Source organism: Equus caballus, chromosome 17, assembly GCF_041296265.1.
Source record: "Equus caballus isolate H_3958 breed thoroughbred chromosome 17, TB-T2T, whole genome shotgun sequence".
In the NCBI taxonomy this organism is placed as follows: Eukaryota; Metazoa; Chordata; class Mammalia; order Perissodactyla; family Equidae; genus Equus; species Equus caballus.
Genome location: NC_091700.1, coordinates 26319100 through 26334532, shown reverse-complemented (window position 1 = coordinate 26334532; position 15433 = coordinate 26319100). Strand labels below are relative to the sequence as shown.

The 15433-nt window shown below is 41.6% G+C and overlaps 1 protein-coding gene across 13 annotated transcripts in view; it reads right to left on the bottom strand.

Moving 5' to 3' along the window:
• MTUS2 (microtubule associated scaffold protein 2) overlaps positions 1-15433 on the bottom strand; it is a 559486-nt gene that overhangs the window by 54218 nt on the left and 489835 nt on the right. The window contains exon 1 of one of the 13 annotated variants that reach the window (XM_001915179.6): positions 9292-9804. The exons of the other annotated variants lie outside the window; for them this stretch is intronic. Within the exon in view, the coding sequence (XP_001915214.1) occupies positions 9292-9345 (54 nt within the window). The 5' untranslated portion in view covers positions 9346-9804. Of the gene's footprint in view, positions 1-9291; positions 9805-15433 lie in introns of those variants that run through there. 13 annotated transcript variants of the gene reach the window in all.

Genomic DNA, 15433 nt, shown 5'->3' with positions numbered 1-15433 from the left:
CTAAACAACTGCTATGCTGTTTTCAAATCAAATACCTTCTATGACAAAATAGAGAATTAGTTGAAGATGTTCTGAATTTGTAATCTGGGTTATTGAGTCACCATAAATATTTACATCTGTTATGATTTTATTACTGCTAATAATAAGGAAAGATGTGTTCTATAAATTCTCGAGTAGAAATACCAAAAATATAGACCTTCAAAGAAAGTCTCTGGCATTCTGTAGAATGTACTCCCAAACATTTCCAGAGAGGGAATTTTGGCTAAAATGTGTACCAAATATCCAGCATGAATATCACCAGGGCCTCGTGAATGGTCTTTCTTTATTAACCTCCTTTGACCTGGACTTCAGCATCTCCAAAGAAACTGTGCCAAATGCGAACAGGCAGTTGTCACAATCTTGTTTCTGTGTCTGCTGTGTTCAGACCCAAGTAACATGTGTGCTACTTTGGGTTGATGGGAGGGTCTCAGGTTATCCAAAGGGCATTTGCTAAGCAATGTCATAATTTCAAAATGCCAAAATAAAATTCTGTTTGCATAACAAACTGAGAGCTGTTTTAGTTACAAGCATCAACACTTATTAGCTCACGGTTCTCTTAAGAACAATGTAGCAATAATATATCCTTTGAGGGACAGTGGTCCCCCATCTCATTCATGAAGCTCTCTCCTTCCATCCCAGCCCATAGCATCCTTCCCTTCCCTGAAGTTGACAGCTAGCAATCACACCTGAGAGTGCATATTTTCCTAATCATTAAGCGATGCTGCCTCTATGCCATGCCCAGCGCACAGGGTTGTCCTGAGGGGGAAAGGAATTAACATACGTGAAGTAGTTAGAATGGTGCCTGGCACTTAGCAAGCCCTACACAAGCATTAGTTGTTACCGTAACTCCGGTGTTTCTTTTTATTTTATTTGTAACTGGATAACATCCTACATTATACATTATACAGTGTATGGTCTGTAGATAATAAGTGCTTTTCCACACTAAGTATCTAAATGTGGTTAGAATTGGCATGTCAGTCTTATGCTCTGGTTTTTTTTGTTTGTTTGTTTTTAATGCACCTTCCTGGCTCTTCCCTGGTTTACTCTAAATTGAAAGACCAGGAAGCCCAGAGCAGGGAAAGTGTTCCCATCAGACTGACCACAGGGATTAGGTACTTGTCTAACAGCAGCATAATATGACTGGCTGACATTCAACTTCTTACAAGTTAAGAAAATTTGGTATTCTAGAGAGGGCAAATTTCAGTATTTACCCTGACATAATCTTAAACAAGTGAAAAAGCTGTTTCTACTATCAAGAATCAGTTTGAACACTCGTGTATCCTCAATTCCTAAGCACAGCCAGAGAATGGAAATACTGCACTTATCAGTCCAGAAATAGCATTAGTGAAGTATTCACTCTGAGTGCTGAGAGCTGCAAAGACTTAGACGAGGTTAGGCAGTCAACAAGCAGAACTTAAGAAAAACAACCAAGGAACTCTAACTGCTAACCCAAGTCAACCTTTCCCACAGCTCCCGGCAGCGGCACCCTGGACTGCAGCCCTGGGCAGATGTTAACAGTGCCTGTGGAGGGATCCATCGAATCACACCAAGTCACGCTACACTTTCCAGCGACAGGAGAATCAGACATTTTGGGAAGGTGTGGCTTGAAGGTCCAGTGGGGAGGACGGGTCTCCGCTGGAGACTGCTGATTACGGTCGAGACTGTGACCAAGACCTTCACTAACACTCACTTTGGTGAAAAGCTAATGCTGATATCTGTGGCCAGGCCTGCCCCAGCTATCTTTGCTTTAGGAGAAATATAAGTGAGAGTGAAAGAAGGGAAAAGGAGCCGATGGGAAGAGAGAGGAGACGGAAGGGGATTAAATAGGAAGGAAACAAGTGAGGTTAGAGACCCTGCACCTCTCCACTTGGGAAGCAGAGAGGAGAAGACTGAAGAAGATGGCCCCATCCCACCGTCTTCCCAACCTTCTGTGAGCACGGGCTATAAAACCAACCAGTTTCAAACCACTGTGATGAAACGGCTTACAAGGAAGGGTCAGCTGCCAATGAGAAGCAGCAAACCTAAAGGCTAAAATGTAGAGGAAAGTGACGAAACTGTGGAAAGGTCTGGTTAGTTACCACACCAGTATTAACACTAATCCTTACCAAACACTTTCTGCATGCCAGGCATAGCACAAGGTAAGCCCTTTATCTCATTTACTCCTTCCAATACTGTCAGCTGGGTCCTAGATTTTATTTCCCTTTTTGGAGGACGAAACTGGGGCTCTACGGCTAAGCAGCGGCCCACACACAACCGGCCAGGAAATGGCAAAGGCAGGAGTTTTAACCCAGAGTCCACACTCTTTATCAAACACTAACACGCTGAGATCCTCCCCTCCTACCCATGCTTACATGAGCCCAACGTCAAGATCCATATTGTGCTGGTCCTCGCATGGCATCTGAGTACTTATTACTATGAAGCTCTTCATGTCTAACCGGAAGACTTCATGTCTTCAGTGTCAGCTCCTAATCACTCTGTTTCAATGAAGAAGTTCCCTGGCTGCATTCCCACCCCACCCTAAGGCCTGAACTCCTTGTATCTGTCCTTGGTGTGAATTTGTTGGTTGCATGTTGGTACATTTCCAGTATGGCCTACGTGAGGCTGCACGTTCTGATAGGGTAGCTATTTATTGGCTTTCCTAACCCTTTCTGGTGGCCTCTGGATACATTCCTGCTGAAGATGCTGGCACAACTCAGCTTGGCTTGCTCGCTAAGGTCAGCCTGTGCAGTTTAGCGACAGCCCTTCTTCCTTAAGTGCTTGTTTTTGAAATGATATCATCTCTTCTAATTTATGAATTCTCTGCATCAATTAAGTTACTTTTTGTTTTCTGCAAGCCAAACCAGAATGACGTAGTGCTGCCCTGCACTGGAATGAGCCAACAGCCATGACTGCAGCAACACTGCTCCTTAAGCAAGAGGTGAACGTAAAGGGAACTTCCACCCTCTACTCCTTGCCTCAAAAAGTTATCCCTCCTCCTTCGTGGCTCAACAGATTCCAGCAGCCATCTTGCAAGGACCCTACATCCAGAAGTAAGGCTGCCCCAAAGACTCCCTTTGAAAGGATCCTGTCCACCATTCCCCTTCGCTCCCCAGCCTACGCCAGGTCCAGGGCGATGACACAGTGGGATGGGTGAAATATGAGCGAGGCCTCGTCTGCTGGCCCAGAGTGAGATCAGTCCTTCCCTACATGGGGAATGAGTGGAAAATTCCTAACTGGTGCCAAGCACATGCGCTCCTGCTTTCACTCCAAAGGGCTAAGAATAGAACTCGGTATTAACCATCCAAACTATCCCAGTGATACAGTCCAGAAATCGTGAAGTCTAAGGCCATTCCTCTAAAATTACTGTTTACTCTAGGACAGGCTTAACTGGACATGGACACTTGGAGAACATTCTTCGAAGCCCCATTCCCGCAGCTGCATCTTCTTAGCTACCTCTTTTATTTGGTCAGGTACCTCTCCTTTGCACTCTGAGTTCTCTCTCTCTCTTCAGCGTGGTACACTGCATTCACAGACGGAATCCAAGATGAGCTATTCCCATGACACCTCCAACTCTCCCCCTTCACCTCTAGCCCTAAACATACCGCTGTACGTCCACCACAGTGGAGCCTACACTTCTTCTTGGACATGGCTCTCCACGCTAGGGCACTCACAAAGTCTTGGAGAATGCTGCCTTTAATCTTTCCTGGCTACAAAAGCCTGGCAAAGCATACAGCCTGCTAACCATTCCATTAACTTCAAGCAACTGGACGTGTGGCCAAGCCCCAAGCAAGCCTGCCACACTCTGTTATTTTGACATGCTTGGTCAATGGGAGCTATCTGTTCAGGTGGTTGATGCTATCCCAGTGAACTCGTGGTAAAAGGAAGTGAAAACATCTCTCCTTATTAGCATCACCCTGTGATTCTGCACTTGGGCAACAGCCACGTAAGCCCTTCCTTGAATTAGAAACCAATGAGAGAGCCTGTTTATTATTAAAACTGAATGTTGGGTGAATCTGAAGTGCTTTCATCCAAACTAATCCAGAAATAGGAAATTTATACAAAGCAACACATATTTACCGAGTTCCTACTATGTGCGAGGCAGACGTGCTGAGCAGGGTATTTCTGACTTCAAGGAACTTAAGAGTCTCCCAGAGAGTCAATAAATGAATAAGCAAATTACAAAACAATGTGACATAACTCAACCGGGCAGGGCTGGCTGGGAGACTTCCTGAGCCCAGAGGATGAACAAGCAGGAGGATACGAAGGGAGCACCCACGCACAGGCCAGGAGAACTGGTGATACAAAACAGCATCTGGGGCTCTTTCTGGGACCCCTGTCACCCCCAGCAGATGGGCCCTTCTCTTCTCCTAGCCAAGTTTTCTTTCTCTCGTCTGTGATCTTCCCTGAAAGAATTCTTGATGGGCTACAATAGGTACTGATGACAATTTCATAGAATTCACTGTACTTCCAGTATTTTTATCAGTGCCCTCTTCCCCACCTGATTTTTCAAAAGAGGCATATAAATGTAAATTCAAAAAAATATATATGTAAGCCCAAAGACTCCCAACTAATCTCTCCTATCTTTTTAGCCTGCCCTGAAATCAGTGCAGATCAGGAAAATTCAACCATGTGAGCAGGGCGGCTTGCCCCCAGGCTAACAAAAGAACCACAACAGGGAGTTAAATGAGAAATCTATAGAATTCTGGCATTTGAGGAAACATCCAGATAATTTTTACTGTGAATTTTTGAAAACCAAAGTGACATATATACACACAAAATTACAAAGAGGTTAAGGAATTTTTCCTTCTTCGAGAAACAATATTGCTTTTCACCCAGGGCTCCATGAGTTCAGGTTAGAATTTAATTCTGCGTGGTGGAACTTTGTCTTAATAGGGAAATGTTTTCTTTTGTATTTCAAAACGACCAGCCACAAGGTGATATCAACAGAACATGTAGGTCTTCGGTGTTGTTTTCATACCATCTTTTGTGAATATTGCATTCATTTTCAATATTAATATTGTGAAGATTGGCCAGATTCATAATATAGCTCTGTGGAAAATTCCTTTGGGAGGTAGGCTGACCTTTTGTTTTTCATTTCAGTTATTATAGCTTTAAGGCAGCACTGATGCCATGCTTTGACTTAATCAATAAGTATTATTTCTTTCACGTATAATTAACACAGGCAACTGTATTTTTGTATCTGCTTTTCTACTCTGAAATGAAATTTAATATAGACTGGTCAAAGGGGAAGTATCATTCACATTTAATATTCTTAAATACATGTCAGTATCTACTTGTGTGGAAAATGGACAAAGCCATATCTTGTTTTAAAAGAAATCAGAAGGATTAAACTTAAAGGTGCTTCATTCCAGACGTGGCCCTTGTGCATGCTGGGAAGAGCCAGTGGTTGCAAAACATTGAGCTTACCTAAGAGGCTGTAGTTAATGAGGGATTTTCATACCATACCTGGATGACTAGTGAACAATTAGAAAGGACAGGGACTTACGGGGCCCAAGGAGGAGTGTGAATCCAAAGAAGTAATGCTGGGAAATTCTGGATCTCGGAGAAGCAAAGGAAAGGAAAACTAGCCAGTACCATCATTTTTGATCCAAGTTTCTTGACCTTTCTGGATGCTGCCTTTCTCTAATCACCTTCTCAAATGTATTACTGTCCAATTACACACCAATACCTGGGAGGAACAGTGAGGTGCCTTCTCCCAACTCCTGCCCCTACCAAGAATTTAGAGAAAAGGTAAGTAAGATTAGCTTCCGAGATTATAATCAGCACATAAAAGGTTAGGGTAGAGATATGCAAACTAACCCTAAAGGGACAGGACAGGACTGAAACCAGCAAGACAAGGCCAGTTGCAGTAAAGGGAGAAAGTAAAGGGAGCTGAGAAGAGGCGGCCACCAGGGCAGGAACAATTGCACAGCCTTCCCAAGTATATTTCAGGCTAGACGGGTGACAGCTCATGGACACCCGGGCTCTGAGGCCGCTGAATGCCTGAATATCAACTTGCTGACTCAGAGTCCAGTCTCATCAAAGCTTATGAAGCTAGACTTTTGACTCTAAAAAGAAATAACATGTCCATCAGCCTTGTCATCATTCTTTCGCTTGTCAGTTACATTTCTTATTGTTAAAAAAAAAAAGCTGGCATTCTAGTTTATACACCTAGTTTGTTTCTCTTAATAACTCAATGTTCCTAAGAACGATCAACTCTGGAAGGTTAGGGGTATGGAGTTTCTGTACACAGAGCTGGCAGCTTGATCCTGAACCAGGCTGAGTCCACAGGTGAATGGATTCTTTGGGATCCATCCAAGGTGCCAGCGGCCTTCCTGGGTCAGATTTTTCCTTTGAAAATACCTGTGGAATGAGTTTTTCTATGGATTGCCTCCCTGTTCAAAATTCCACAATGGATTCCTACTTCTTATTAACTCAAGTTGAAAAACCTGGGTCTGGCTTTCAGCCTGGGAAGTATTTACCCACACTCCCTACGTCCTCAGATTTCCCACTTCGTTTACTCTCATCTTTCATCAAACTGGGCTAAAACCCCTTTACTCATGCATTCCTTCCTTAGAATTCCATTCCTTCTCCTTACTGGTTCATTAAAACTCCACCCCATTCCTCAAAGTGCAAACCCTGATCGATTTTTTCCAAGAAACCTTGCCTATGATTCCAACACTGATTTCTCCTTTCACTAGATTCCAGGTATGCTCATTACCACGTAACTTTCACTTAACTATACTCCAGTCTTGTACTAATGTTTTAATCCTCTGTAAGTGTTATTGTTGCCTATCTCACTTGTAATTTCTCTGGAAAAGATAGAAGTACAACCAAACGAACAACTGGTAAACTCCATAGGGCCGGCTGTGCCTTTTAAGAATTCTTTGATAGTCGCCATAACTGAGCACAGAGTAAACCAGCAACAAATATCGTCAATGAACTGGTATTTTACAAGTTGAAAATACATAAGCACAACCAGCTTTTAAAAACCATTTGTTCATTTAGTACATTTTAATTCACTTTATACTCTAGCCAAGATTCTATAGTTTCTCCCAATAAAGTGATGCTAAAGAAGCATCTTCATATTTATATTTCTTAGCCTCATCTCTGAAACTGATTACCTAAAAAGTACCTTTAATTGTCCCATCATTCTTTTCAGAACATCTTTAGCTGCACTATGATCAAACTGTTAAAAAATTTTTTATTTTTCAAAATTAAGTTTTTTATTTGGTATCCATATAAAGTTCTGAGGAAATTTTTTTTTAAGGTTTATTAAGCTGGGCAAATGTAACCAGAAACAACTTCGTCAACAATTTTATTAGGCTTCTGTCAATGCTGATGCCGGGATTGTTAGCGCTGATCAACAGACTGAAGGACTTTATGGTGGGAGTTAAAGGAGTACTGACTCCCGAAGTTGGAGTGGACTCCCACCATGCTCCTAGTCTACAACGCCTGCCCAATAGGTAACTAGGGGATAAACAAATGATTTTGGCATACTGCCTGTGAAGTTATCCTGAAAAGCTGGCAACTAAATAAAACGAGGACTTTTTAAATTAAAGTAAAGAAAATCTTCATTCCTAAAATGAGCACCTTTGAACATTTTACAAAACCTCCAATGGGAATGCTATTCTAAAATAGTGGAAATGTGGGTGTAAACACAGTGAGAGAGTTGACACATGCAGTGTAAGTTTTTAAGTTCCTCGGTAAAGAATAATTTGTCTAAGATTGAAGTTTCAAAGCTAAAACATTTGAAAGTTACTTAAACATCATACTGCTAACGAGATGAAGTAACATTCAGTTATCTTCCAAAGTCTCTAAATTAAAGAATGACACAGGGATAATTATTTTCATGAACTTGACTTGAAAAAAAAAAGGAGGACATATCACTTTAAAATCATATTTTCTCAAAAATGTCCTGCCCATTACTGCTTCTATTTTTAAAACTTTCGCACCAGGGCTTAGGAAGATGAACATTACAACAGCACTGCACATGTAGCAAAACCTTCCCTTTTATCATAACTGTTGTTACAAAGCTTCAACACCTTTTTGCAACTACTTCTCTGGAAAAAGGGCTTACTCACGTCAATGTTGGATTACAGACAACTGAGTGCAAATGTTTTACATTTTTATTTGTTAAAAGCACACAAATATGTACATAAATATTTTAGTTCATACTCATGGTAGCAAAAGTCAAACCCACTGAAATAGTTATTTCTATTGGAACAAAAGTACCAGGTGACTTTTAAGACATCAGTTTAATTTTCCTAGGTGGTATGTAACCCTACTTGAGGTCAAAGTGCATAAACAGAACTGATAACTAAGATGTTCCCAGCTGACCTCCTTGTAATGAGTTTTATAGTAAGCCATATATTTTCCTTCACTTGGTCACATACTATACTTCAAGCTATCTATGCAGCTGATACCCACATGTGTAAAAAGAGGCAATTTCAACTCCTTGCTAAATCCCATTTCATGCATCTTTGAGAAATCCAATATGTGTGAAAATAAAATATATCAGAGACAAGACTTCTTGCCAATACATTTCCAGAAGTGAAATTAAAAGCATATCCTAATTCCTCTCTAGGCTCACAGGCAAATGTCAAAAGCAAAGAAAGGCTTTGTGTTGGAATTGTCATACAATTCTTCTATTCTCAGTTTCCTGGCTGTGAATTTTCCTTCCAGTGAAGACATAAACAGCCTCAGACTCTGTGGCTAGTTAAGTTTCCACCTCTGTGTTATTCACCCCTCTGCGACGCAAAGAAGTACAGAGAGAATGACTGTACTGCTGCTTTCTTCTCTGACCTTAAGAATATAAATTACAAGGATGGATGCTGTTTGTAAAAAAAGAGTGACAAACTTTCAAAGTTAGCAGTTGGCCAAGAGAAACATGTCTAGCTAATCGAAATTCCTCACTGGAAGGTCTTAGGTTTTGCAGGTACATTAAAATGCATTAAGAATATTCCAAGGATTTCTTGGCAGTTTGGATTTCAAGATGTTTGAGCAGAGCCCTCCTGATTCAGGAAAATGCAACAGTTTCATTTGAGACTGCAGGAATACAGAATTATGTAAGGCACTGCAGAGTATGTGAGAACAAATGTTTCTGTGAGCACCACGCACAATTAGCTCACTGGAACCAGTAAGGGCAGCCTCCTGCTCACCAACAAAGCGCACACACATGCCAGGGGAGAGGGACAGAGGTGGCTGGTCAGGCTCTCTCTCTGCCCTTTCCAAGGAGGAGGGGGAAAAGGAGGGAGAGGGAAGGCAAAGTACCGTCTTGTCCAGGCACTGAAGGCAGTTATAAGGCTTGCAGCAGCAGTGGCCCATCCCGGCAGGCTGGTTGGCAAGGGGACCTCCTTCATTCAACGTGTCAGCGGGTAATTCCTAAGGCGAGGTAGTGGCTCAAACGAAAGGGGCGCGCCGCTGGGAGCTGTCACAACTTCCATGTGGTCCCCTCGGCTACCTTATTTCTCCTAATAACTTCAGGAATCCAGAAGCCACAGGAACGAGAGGAGGAGGAGCGCAGGGCGGTAGGCAGCGTGAGGATCCCGCTGCGGGGAGGGGGAGGGCGGGAGCCAGGAAGGGAGGGGACAGGCGGAGGGAGGGTCACTTTGCCACTGGAATCCTCAGATTGAGGCGAATCAATAGTCGCATAACAATCGAGCATTTACCAATGCCATCTCCCTACGAGGACAGCCAGCCTGCTCGCAGCAGGGAGCCCGGCCGCTCCCAGCGCGCCGGAGCGCAGACGCGCCTCTGCACGACGCACACACGCCTGGAGAGGACGCAGGAAGCACAAAAGAAGATCCTGGGCTCCAGGGGATCCTCCGGGCTGAGGACTACTGAGAGGGCTGAGAGGGACCCGCTCTGCCCAAACACTGGCTTTCTATTTTCCTGAGAAGGAAAAATGTTTATAGACGTGATGGCTACGCCCTTTCCTTCCATTAACTCCTCTTCTGGGCGCATTGGTTGCCTAATGGGACCACCAATTGCTTATTTTCAAATTTGTGTGCCATGAACAATTTTTGCCTTGTTGGATGAAATCTTTATATTTGAAATATAATTGTGAAATCATTTGCCTAGATTGACATACACAAACCATTTAAGTGGCTTAAGCAATTAAAATTGGGGTTTGGGGCAGATATTTCTCCTGGACATACTACCATAAAAGCCTTAGAGGACTTGAGCTTTTTGGGCAATTTGTAATTTTTCAAACAATTAAAAATCAAAAAGGGAAGGGAGTAGGGGGCAAAAGTCTTTTTCAAAAGAGACGTGGTATTAAAAAAAAGAGAGAGACTGGATATTTAAAAATATATTTATGTAATCCCGAAAAAGATGCACATATTTTCAAGATTAACTTTATATTTCCTGAAATCTCAAAGGAGAAATCCTGAAATGTATCATTTTCAGAATTATACAATTACATCTTTGTCCGCTAAATTTTCCTAAGACTATAAGCAGACAAAAGTTGTTAAAATTAGGTAATTTTACTAACTTGAGATTTTCCAAATGGATTTTAATTAAGTAACACAGGCTATTTAGATTTGCTTGTAGAGAGGATAAGGATATTTGGTGATCAAATAACAGACTGGATGTTTGCCCTAAACCTGAAAGAATAAGCTCAAATCTTTCTTTAAGCTAACAGGTCAATAAGCATAATTCCTTACGAAGGCAATATGGCTGTACTTACCAAAATTGTTTTATTTTTTCAAATTCAATTTCTATCAAAATTTTAAATGTACACACACTTTGACCCAATGTTTCTACCTCTATCCTACAACAATATTCACAGAAATATGCAAGGGTGTATGCATAAGGATACTCAGTTCAGCATTGTTTGTAACAGCATAAAAATGGAAAATACTAGACATCCAACACCTTCCCAAGGTATGGAAAGATGATACATTGTTGAGTGAGAAAATAAACTTTTATAAAACACAAAGCAAAACTACACACGTACATACATTTGTATATTCCTAGAATAAAGTTTTGGAAAAATACATACTGTTCATATAAGAGCAGCTGACCCTTGAGGAATGGGAAAGAGAGGTGAGAGAGTGAATTTCCACTTTTTACCCTCTTGCCAGTATGCATTATTTTTATTGTTTTAAAATGAAGTGTAGGGGCTGGCCAGGTGGCGTAGTGGTTAAGTCCGTGCCCTCTGCTTAGGCGGCTCAGGGTTCACAGGTTCGGATCCTGGGCATGGACCTATGCAGCACTCATCAAGTGATGCTGTGATGGCATCCCACACAAAATAGAGGAAGATGGCCACAGATGTTAGTTCAGCGACAATCTTCCTCAAGCAAAAAGGAAGACTGGCAACAGATGTTACCTCAGAGCTAATTTCCCTCACCAAAAAAAAAAAAAAAAATTAAAAAAAATAAAGAGAGGTGTACCAGGGGGAAGGCAGCCAACACTGCCTGGGCTCTGTGACGCTGGGAGGCACAGGCTGCCTCTTTCACCGGGAATGACTAGAACCAGTCGAATGGAGGTTGCCAGGAGCTGGGGGAAGGTGGGAATGGGGAATTGTTGTATAATGGGTATAGAGTTTCAGTTTTACAAGATAAAGAGAATTCTAGACATTGGTTGCACACAATGTGAATGTACTGAATGTCACTGAACCATGCACTTAAATGGTTGAAATGGTAAATTTTATGTCATGCGCATTTTAACACAATTAAAAATTTAAAAAGTAGTGGCTTGCATTCACTTGGAGGCAGTAGTGCTTGCACAAAAGGTATCTGATCAAGACAAGATAGAGCAAAGCCCCTAATGTGGAAGGGGCCAGTGGGAGTGGGGAGGTTCCAAGAAGCTAAACTTCTCCCTATAGTGGTGTAAAGAATGCTTAAACGTGCACCTTAGCAAACTGTTTCTTTCTAAATTAAGGTTTAGATTGCATCTGCTCGAAAATCACTGCTTGTTCTTGGGCGATGTGTGAGAGTGCTCGCTCAGGCAGTTGCCCACGGGAGACTAGGAGGAGACGGGGAGGCTACACAAAGAAAGATGGGATTCAGCTTCTCCTCTTGTGCACAAAGGACACTAAAGGGCATGGGCTGGGGTTGGCTCAGTCCACCCTATACGGTGTTGCTGAAATTGCACACGTGGTAAGATTACTCAGAGCAAGTAACCCAGATTTTGAAAAAGGTACCAATGTCCTGGAGTTGTGCCATGTTTGTTTTCTTTATAAGTTAAAAAACTTTGGGGCCGGCCCCATGGCTGAGTGGTTAAGTTCGGCGGCCCAGGGTTTCACCAGTTCGGATCCTGGGTGCGGACATGGCACCACTCATCAAGCCATGCTGAGGTGGCATCCCACATGCCACAACTAGAAGGACCCACAACTGAAAATACACAACTATGCACCGGAGGGCTTAGGGGAGAAAAAGGAAAAATAAAATCTTTTAAAAAAACCACAAAACTTCAAACATACTCAAAAATAGAAGGACTTTCATATACCCATTTCCAGTTTCAACAGTTATCAAGATTTTGGCACATTTGTTTCATCTATCAGTTTTTTACTTTTTTTTCATATATCCATCACCCAGATTCAGCAGTTATCAAGATTTTGTCACTTTATTTTCATTTGTCTGACTTCTTTTTTCCTTTGTTAAAGTATTTTAAAACAAAGTCTTTAGTATGCACCACTGAAAATTATGAACATTTTTACATAAGCACAATACCATTAAAACACCAAACAAAATTGACAATACATCCTTGGCATCTAACACCTAGTCCATAACCAAATTTCCCTGGTTTCTGAAAGAAAATCATTTTACAGTTTCCCCACCCCTCCTCTTCCTTTCTCCTCTGTGCCATTGCCTTGATCAGGACCTGGGTTGGTTGGCTTATAGAATGCCCCACATTTTGGATTTGCCTGTTTGTTTCCTTGTACTGTCATTTCACTTGTTCCGACATCCCTGAAAATGAAATTTCGTTCTTAAGCCTGGCTGAGATTCAGGCTCAATTTATTTGAGCAATAATACCTCAGCTGTGATGTTGTGGGCATCATATTGCATCTCATCAGGAAGCACGCAATGTTTGGGTGTTCCATTTTTAGCGAAGCCATAGAGGATCAGATGTGACAGCTTCACTCCTCCCTTATAAAGTTCCCTATCAACCTTTCATCTAATGGTTCATTTGTTAATGATTATGACCTCAATCAATTATTTCATAGGGAGTTACAATATGACGTTCAGATTCTATCATCCTTTCGCATTTATTAGCTGGAATTTTTATATAAGAAAAGAATTTTTTTCATCAAGTAGGGTGATTTCAATTCCCTGCAATACAGTTTGAACAGGAAAGATAGGATAAATGCTTAATCCTTTCTTTTTAAGTTCCAATTTTCTGAATGGAGACTTGGTGTTGCAATGGTACCCAAAGAGGTTGTTTGTTTTCTCTCATTTTTTCAAAATATCATTGTAAACTCATGTTTTTATGTTAATGTACACAATGTGTTTTAATCAATTGAATTTCTAAGCCTTTTTAGATGCTCAGTTTATCTCATCTCTGGCCAATAAGAGCACTTTCTTGTTGGTCCCTGTGTCCTTTGGATACAACTCATTAGTCTACATTCCTTCCTTTCTGACACAACACAGAATTCTAGGCTTCTCTTGGATATTTGTTGTCTTTTGAGGGCCACCTGGCAGGAGTGAGATTTCCTTGAAGTGATCCTTCTTACATACAAAACGTCCTTGGAAGAGGTCACTGAAGAAATCAGGATGGGACCTTAGGATGGGGTGAGGAAGTAACAGCTTCTTCTTTTGGGGCCTTTAAAAGTGGAAGAACGCCCAATGAAACTCACGTTGAGGGAAATAAACTGGACTGTACAACACGGTGCAAGCCAAGGGCTCGGGAGGGAGGCACCCCTGACAAAAATCCTCTAAGGATCCCCAGAGTGCTTGAACATCTAAAACAAGACTGAACTACTTGAAGACATACAGAATGGGGATTTAGATTATTGTAATTTGGCATAAAAAGAAGCTAGGACTTCATAGGTTGATGAAATCTGGGACATTCTGGATCCTAATATTTAAAAGAGTTTGAGATGGTTTTTATTTCTGGCATTTTTTTCTCGCATTGGAGTAGGAATGAGCATTTAGAATAGTCACATGAAGGTCTTTTGGTATATCTCTTCAGAGAAAAGCTTATAAATACTCTGTTTTGGAGCAGCAACTAATAATGAACATTAACTGATCATTAACAGATGCCAGGCACTATGCTTAGGGCTTGCATGCAATATCTCATGTAACTCTCACAAAACAATATGAAATAAGCCTTATGATCATCTCCATCTTGTAGATGAGAAAACCGGGGCCCAGAGATTGCACAACTGTCAGGTGTACAGAAAGCCAGGAGACGATAGAGTCTTGAACTCAGATCTGACTTGAAAGCGTATGACCTTAGCCACAGTACTTTATGAATTGCATTGCAATTGTTGAAACTTTTTATTTGCAAAGCTTACATAATTGTAAGTTTGTGGGATAATCTGGATAAGGGATCTGAGCATATGAAAATGTAAAAGGAAATGCAAACATATTTATAAAACTGCCCCACATTTTCAGAACTTGGAACAAGAGCCTCTACTGTTGTGGATTTCAAGTATATTTATAAACCAAGGCATGAATAACTTTAAACTGACACAGGAGAAACCATGTGCATAAGTCAATGTTAAAATGTTCAATTTTATTATTTCTGCTTCTCTGTCTTCCTTAAACTTGAAATTCCTTACCCAGCCCCAACCCTCAATCACCCGTGTCAGACTCAAGTCTCCTCCTGCTCAAACTGGACTCCCAAGATCCAGTCAGCACCACTTCACCTCTCCTACCTGATCCTCCTGTTTGGAGTGAATTTTCTCCTTCTCTATGATTTCACACCATTCTGTATAGTTACTCTTGCTGATGACCTTCTGCTCCATGTAATAGTAATTGTTTACATTTGTCTTTCCCAAAATATCATGGCCTCCTTGCTGTGTCTCACTCACATTCACACCCACAACACTAGCAGTCTGCCTTGAGAACAGGTCTTGACCATTTTCTGAAGGGAGGTGAGATGGGAGCACGGAGGAGTGGAACTAAGCGAAGGGGCTCCTTGGCAGAGGCATTTGGGTGTTTAATGCAGTTTGTGAGCTACGGGGCCATTTGCAGGAGGTCAGAGACAAAAACTGCGTCTCTGTTTCACTATTTATTTCAAAAGAAAACCATGAAAAACGATCATGAAAGATCCTCTTACAAATTGTCAAGGCAACCATCTGTTTATTTTGGTTCCACCGACCAGGCCCCTCCTTTTTCCATGCATTTAAAATATGAGCTGGAGCTGGAGCCCTGGATTTTAGCAAAGGGGATCGCCAGGAAAATATGCATAGCTTTTACCAAACACAATCCATCTAGAGATTTTAATGAGGTGAGAATGGACTGGA